At 37.4% G+C, this 7,355-nt stretch overlaps 1 protein-coding gene across 2 annotated transcripts in view; it reads left to right on the forward strand.

Annotated features, from left to right (window-relative positions):
* The first annotated feature begins 301 nt into the window (after positions 1-301).
* Positions 302-7,355, forward strand: part of LOC110458934 — a 27,610-nt gene continuing 20,556 nt past the window's right edge. The window contains exon 1 of one of the 2 annotated variants that reach the window (XM_021510922.1): positions 302-408. In XM_021510922.1, the coding sequence (XP_021366597.1) occupies positions 353-408 (56 nt within the window). In that variant the 5' untranslated portion in view covers positions 302-352. Of the gene's footprint in view, positions 409-3,377; positions 3,494-7,355 lie in introns of those variants that run through there. The other variant, XM_021510930.1, reaches the window with a different exon arrangement.

Consider the following 7,355-nt stretch of genomic DNA (forward strand, 5'->3'; position numbering starts at 1 on the left):
TATCGTGTCGTAAGAATAGCACTATACAGTATTAGTGCTAATGTGTATTGTTTTGAATATGCGACGTTAAATAAAAAAAATCTTGTATATTGAGTGACGCATTGCATCATTTTTCTATTACATTGCAATACAAATTGTGTCCCGTGGTGTTTTAATCCAATACATAGAAAATCTGGCAACTAGTATATGAAGGATGCTGTCTACAGAGGGCGCCCCAAATATTTTATTGTATTGTGACGTCATGCTATTTATTACGTCACTCGCTATTGCGTCTTAGTTACGGAATAGCGTAGCGTGAAACTTAACACACTTTTATTATTTACTAGCAAAATTTGATAACATTTTGATAACTATGGAGAATATATTAATCCCAGATATTGAGAAGATTGCGCGCGTCACTGCAAAAACGTAAGTAACGTTTTAAACACTAAGCTAGGTTTACTATAATGTTATTTGACAGATTTAACAGCCGTTGACCGAAACATACATGTACAACCTGTCTTTATAAGTAGCTTTTGGTGGTCAGCGTTCGATCATTGACCATGTATTTCCCGTGACAAGCCATTTACGGATATTTACCACACTGGTGTGCTCGCTACACTGTATTACACATATTACTATAACGGATATACGTTGCACATAGTGTTCATGTCGCATCACTAGCATCGGTTAGAGGGGTTTTATCTTTAGCTCAGTGGTCACTAGCATCGGTTAGAGGGGTTTTATCTTTAGCTCAGTGGTCACTAGCATCGGTTAGAGGGGTTTTATCTTTAGCTCAGTGGTCACTAGCATCGGTTAGTGGGGTTTTATCTTTAGCTCAGTGGTCACTAGCATCGGTTAGAGGGGTTTTATCTTTAGCTCAGTGGTCACTAGCATCGGTTAGTGGGGTTTTATCTTTAGCTCAGTGGTCACTAGCATCGGTTAGAGGGGTTTTATCTTTAGCTCAGTGGTCACTAGCATCGGTTAGAGGGGTTTTATCTTTAGCTCAGTGGTCACTAGCATCGGTTAGAGGGGTTTTATCTTTAGCTCAGTGGTCACTAGCATCGGTTAGTGGGGTTTTATCTTTAGCTCAGTGGTCACTAGCATCGGTTAGAGGGGTTTTATCTTTAGCTCAGTGGTCACTAGCATCGGTTAGAGGGGTTTTATCTTTAGCTCAGTGGTCACTAGCATCGGTTAGTGGGGTTTTATCTTTAGCTCAGTGGTCACTAGCATCGGTTAGAGGGGTTTTATCTTTAGCTCAGTGGTCACTAGCATCGGTTAGAGGGGTTTTATCTTTAGCTCAGTGGTCACTAGCATCGGTTAGAGGGGTTTTATCTTTAGCTCAGTGGTCACTAGCATCGGTTAGAGGGGTTTTATCTTTAGCTCAGTGGTCACTAGCATCGGTTAGAGGGGTTTAATATTTAGCTCAGTGGTCACTAGCATCGGTTAGTGAGGTTTTATCTTTAGCTCAGTGGTCACTAGCATCGGTTAGAGGGGTTTTATCTTTAGCTCAGTGGTAACACTAGCATCGGTTAGAGGGGTTTTATCTTTAGCTCAGTGGTCACTAGCATCGGTTAGAGGGTTTTATCTTTAGTTCAGCGGTAGAGTGTCCGACTAGAAAGTCAGGGACCACGGGTTCGAGTCCCGGCAAATATACAATGTATATTGTTCACAATTTCTTCCTTTTACATTACAAAGAACACAGTCTTTATAATGGAACTTTTCCATATTCTGCATGTTGTCTTATATATCCTGTTTTTATACCTTTGTTTGTCGTAATAATAGCGCTACAGAGCTAATGTTTCGATTTCAACATATACGACTCTAAATAAAAACTCTTGTATCTTGTCCTATCAGGGTCTCTAACTCCTGCACATTAATATGTTAATTTCTATATCAATATACATGTAAATGTACTTGTCTTGTACATGTATGAGCAGTTCTTGGTGAGAAGCGTATTTATACTTTTTACATAGTCGCCATACTAGCGTCGGCTAGAGAAAATTTATCTTAGCTCAGCATTAGAGCGCCTACAGCACGCATGCATCGTGTACCCATGCACGCATACATCGTGTACCCATGCACGCATACATCGTGTACCCATGCACGCATACATCGTGTACCCATGCACGCATGCATTCAACACATTGAAACATGTCCTTAACTGACCATAGCTTTTGATAGGACATGAATTAATAATATCCTAGTATTACTAGCCTCAGTTAGAGGGAATTTCTCTTTAGCTCAGCGGTAGTACGTCCGACTAGAAAGTCTGGAATCGCAGGTTCGAGCCCCGGCGTACACGTATTCTTCACTAGTTCCATCCTTTTACATTACAAAAGAACACAATTTTGATAATGGTTCTTTCCCTGTCCGGGCCTCTAGCTCCTGACCACTAAAATGTTGACATTGAAGTCGAAATTTTAGACTAAACTATAAAAGGACACCTGAAATATAGCGTATATTTTGGATGAAAAGATTGTTCTATCGATTTTATTTTTGTAAACAGGCATTGAACAATTGATGTTCTGTTAAAATCAGGCTATCTCTGCATCCGGATAAGAATTCATGGCTAGAGTTTGGAGGTTCCGGATTCGAATCCTGGTTTGCCGCATTGTATTTCCTTCATCTTGTCATATATCTGTGACCAAGCCCTGTCTCAGGTTCTGTGTGCGCGTGTGTTGTACCCTTCTTTTGAAGATTCTGCTTGGTTTGGTTAGAATCCTGACCATTGGATACTTGGATGCTGACCGATACCACCTCCTCTATAGTAGAGCAACAGCCATGTTACCGTGTCCGTGAACAAGCAGACACGCACCACCTCTTTCCCCCGTCTCCCTTTTCTTTTCCTTCACTCCATACTTTATCCATTCTACTCATTTTCCCGTATTATCTTCGTCTGATGGATACTCGAACTATTCGGTAGTGAAGCGGACGTAAAATCAATCAATCAACAAGCACCACCATATCATCGGCATTTGAACTCGGGACCTATGACGGTCGCTCTAACTACATGTAGTTGAATTACATTTAACCTGGTGGTCGCCGGCGATCGACCCAGTTCAATTCCGCTACATTACTGCCTCCTTTTTCCTTTTTCTAAGTCTTCATTTTTGTTATCAATGTAGCTTTAATCATTGATATGTTTAATCAAAGATTCAGTTTAATCTGTCAAAAAAAGCTCTCCGAAAATCTAGACATGTCTTCGTATCGATATTGTTACTAGGGCAATATATAATCAATTAAAAATATCAATGGAACAATAAGGGAGATAATTGAGTGAAAAGTATTCACTGCTACTCATAGATGGCGCCCATATATCGCATCATTCTGTTTGTGACGTAATGTTTATTATGACGTCACCAATTGTTTCCTCTTAGTTACGGCAAAGAGAAAGCTGCAATTTCGACTCACGCTCGACAATCTATTACGAAGGTCTCAGCGAATCATTGATAAGTATGGAGAATATATTAATTCCAGATATAAAGAAAGTTGCGTCCGTCACAGCAAAAACGTAAGTAATGACTTATGAATAAATATAAGATATTAATGTACGTAGATTAATTTAGCTACACATGATCACCAGTTTCGGTAACCTAGTTTCATTTTTTTCTAGTACGTCTGTTCAGTGTTCGAAGCCGGCCCAATTTTCTGGTACATTTTTGTTTTGGATCTTATATGTGTACACAGGATGTACATTGTACATAGCGTCAACAGGCTCAGTGGTAGAGCGTCGGAGTAGGAAGTATTGGATCGCTGGTTTGATTCCCAGTGAAAGTATCTAAATCCTTTGCTCTCCCTAACACATTTGTAGATTTAGTGTTTATACCCTGATAAATGCAAATCGATGCGTGTTCGAGACTTCATTATTGATCAACTTCACCTTTAATGAAAATATAGAAGCAATATAATTTGTGAACGTCGAAAGAGATTTTGGTGTCACTATAGACTGCAGATTTTATTTTAGTCGATGACTAGTATGTAACAGAGGCAATGTCTCCGCTGAGCGTCGAACCCGGTACCTCTGGTATACTAATATCATGCTCCACGCTCTACCAAATTTCGAAAGAGAAATTCTAACAAGCCGAGTCGGTAGGAAGCAGCTAGTAATTTTACCAGTGTGACATGCTCTCCTTCCGAATCTTTCAGTATTTAAAGCGATTCTTGTGAAAGTATCCCTGAGTATATTTGTCATTATTACCCGAGTTCCTACGTGGGCGCCAACGTAACGGAGTCCAATATTTTCTAATGCTTCCGATGGGAGTCTAACCCCGGACCTCTGTTTTACTAGTCTTACGCTATACAGAATGAGCTAAAGAGAAATACTCCCTTGCCGAGTCGGCAAAAAGCGGCTAACATTTTACGGTAAAGTTAATAAAGTGAATTCCACCATGATTGACTATGTATACTGTATGCTCCAGGAGAGTTTTAGGGTTGCTGTACACATCCTCAGTTAGACTACATATTGAACGCACAAATCATGTCTAGTGTGTTATCTCGAAAAAAACCCACAGACAAACAGTAGATCTTCAAAGGTCACAGTCAAAACTATTCTTCTACACATGAAGATGTGACGTAATACACTGGTGCACAGGTTTACGTACGTAGGACACACTATTGACCTAATGAGTAGTACTAACTGAACTGTAACTTATTTCAGTTTACTACAAAAACATTGAAACATTGAGAAACAAAGCAAATGTTTAGCCTAAAAGACATCCTTTATGGAGCGGTTATATAAAACAAAAGCGAAAACTAACAACAATATTATAAAGGAGCTCGGGAGGCGACATGATAGAGGTCCGCAAAACAATGTTCTGGAAATACGACTGTGAAGTATCCGACATCTTTAAAACCAGGGAAGGTTCATCTACACGTGGGCACAGCTTTACAATTGATAAAACGTTTTCAAAATCAAATGTTACAAAGCTTCGTTAATACAAAAGTCTGTTAATGTAGGGGACAACCTTCTGTTTTATGTTGTATAGTCAAGCACTGTTAAATAATTTGAACATTAATTAGATGAACTGTTAAAGTGAAAAAAATAATAAAAAATGAAAAAGGACGGTTTAAATAAGATCGAAATGTAAACGTTGTAATTCTTAAATTTCATTTTTATTTTAGAGCTGACTGTTAAAGTGTTGTAAAATGCTGATTTGTCAGAATATAATTCATATATCTGTGTATATCACTTACCAAAATGAAATTGATTTTTTCATATCTACACAGTTCACATGGAGAGAACATTTTTGATATAATATTTATGCTTATCATCAAAATTAAACTTATTTTACTGTGTATGGATATCCATACCAATCCCGGTCCTCCAGGTAATATGGGAAATTACTCACTCCTTGATGACATATCAATTGCACATTTGAATATATGCTCACTTAGAAATAAAACTGATATCCTTGAGACTGAACTGGCTGATCATGACATCATCTGCCTTACGGAAACTCATCTCAATGACTCTATCCCTGACGATGCTATTTCTTTATCTGATCACCCTCATATTTTCCGTAAAGACAGACCTGATAGAAGAGGTGGAGGAGTTCTTATTTATACCAATGACAACATTATATATAAAAGGAGACTAGAATTAGAGAAAGCAGATTTAAAAATCATTTGGATTGAAATTACCCTTAGTCATAAAAAATTACTGTTAGGTTGCATCTATAGACTCCCAAACTCTGTTGTGGATTATTGGAGTAAACTTGATGATGTCTTGGACAATATCACTGAACTTGGCAAAGATTATATACTTATTGGAGACATCAATCAGGATATGCTAAACGTACAACCAAATTCTCACATCTTTCGGATTATGACTAAGTTTGGCATTACTAATATTATTCACGAACCTACAAAAACTACTCCTACCTCTTCTACATCTCTCGATATTATTATGACTAACAAAACTGATATAGTAAAAAAAATCCCTCTGCCCAAACTCCAATTTGTAGTGACCAAAGTCCAATTAGTTGCAATATATCTTTCAAAACTCATAAGAAATCTGCATATAAAAAGACAATTATGTACTTTAGTGATACTGACTTTGTTAATGCTAACATCTATTTATCTAATATTGATTGGGATGCATGTTTGAATGAAAATGTTGATATAGAGACTATGAATAATTTTATTTCCAGTGAAATTCATAATTGTATTGAAAAATATGTACCACATAAAGTTGTCACTATTCGTCCAAATGATAAAGTCTGGATGAACAATGATATTAGATTACACATTAGGAAACGAAATCGTCAACATACCAGGGCCAAACATACTAATACTACTGCAGCCTGGCAAAAATTTAGAGATATGCGAAACACAGTTATTGACCTTGTAAGAGAAGCTAAGCAAAAATATCTACTTAAACTCCAAAATTCCCTTATTGACAAATCTATTCCTCCAGGTAAGTGGTGGCGGGTTGCAAAGTCTATTATGAACATTAACAATAAATCAAACAATGATGCTCCTCTTGTAATAAATGGTGAACTTAAATCACATCCTGTGGATAAAGCAGAATCTTTTAACTCATACTTCAACTCTGTCTCTACTACTGGCAAAACTGACCTTGACATTCCTCCTAATTGTCCTATCTCACAAGAAAAGATATCTTCCATTATTATCACTGAACAGGATGTTCATGATCAGCTCCAACTTATTAATGTAAAAAAACCTGCTGATCCAGATGCACTTCCCCCTTATTTTATTAAAGGTATTGCTGACTCTCTTGTGAAGCCCTAACTGTAAATTTTTAACAAATCCATATCCACTGGTTGCATACCTAATATTTGGAAGTGTGCTAATATTACCCCAATATATAAGGGCAAGGGAGGAAGAGGTAACCCCAGTAACTATAGACCAATCTCTGTCACATCATTATTTAGTAAACTTCTTGAAAAAATAGTTTTTAAACATCTCTTTAATTTTCTATCTGAGAATAATGTTACATCAAAGAATCAGTCTGGCTTCCTTCCCAATGACTCCACAGTTAACCAATTAATACATTTATATGATGAAGCTTCAAAACAACTTGATCAAGGAAAAGAGGCAAGGATAGTATTTTGTGACATCAGCAAAGCTTTTGACAGGGTTTGACACAGTGGATTGATTTACAAATTGAAGAAATATGGAATTTGTGACGACATTTTGAACTGGATTCATTGCTATCTTACTGATAGACAACAAAGGGTATTAGTAGATGGCTACAAGTCAAATTTACAAACATTAAAAGCTGGAGTACCCCAAGGCTCGGTTCTCGGGCCTTATTTATTTATAATATGTATTAATGACCTAGAAGATGAACTCCAATCCCATGTCAAACTCTTTGCTGATGACACTTCTCTTTACGTTTTGATAGATGGTGA

Source organism: Mizuhopecten yessoensis, unplaced genomic scaffold (assembly GCF_002113885.1).
Source record: "Mizuhopecten yessoensis strain PY_sf001 unplaced genomic scaffold, ASM211388v2 scaffold1311, whole genome shotgun sequence".
In the NCBI taxonomy this organism is placed as follows: domain Eukaryota; kingdom Metazoa; phylum Mollusca; class Bivalvia; order Pectinida; family Pectinidae; genus Mizuhopecten; species Mizuhopecten yessoensis.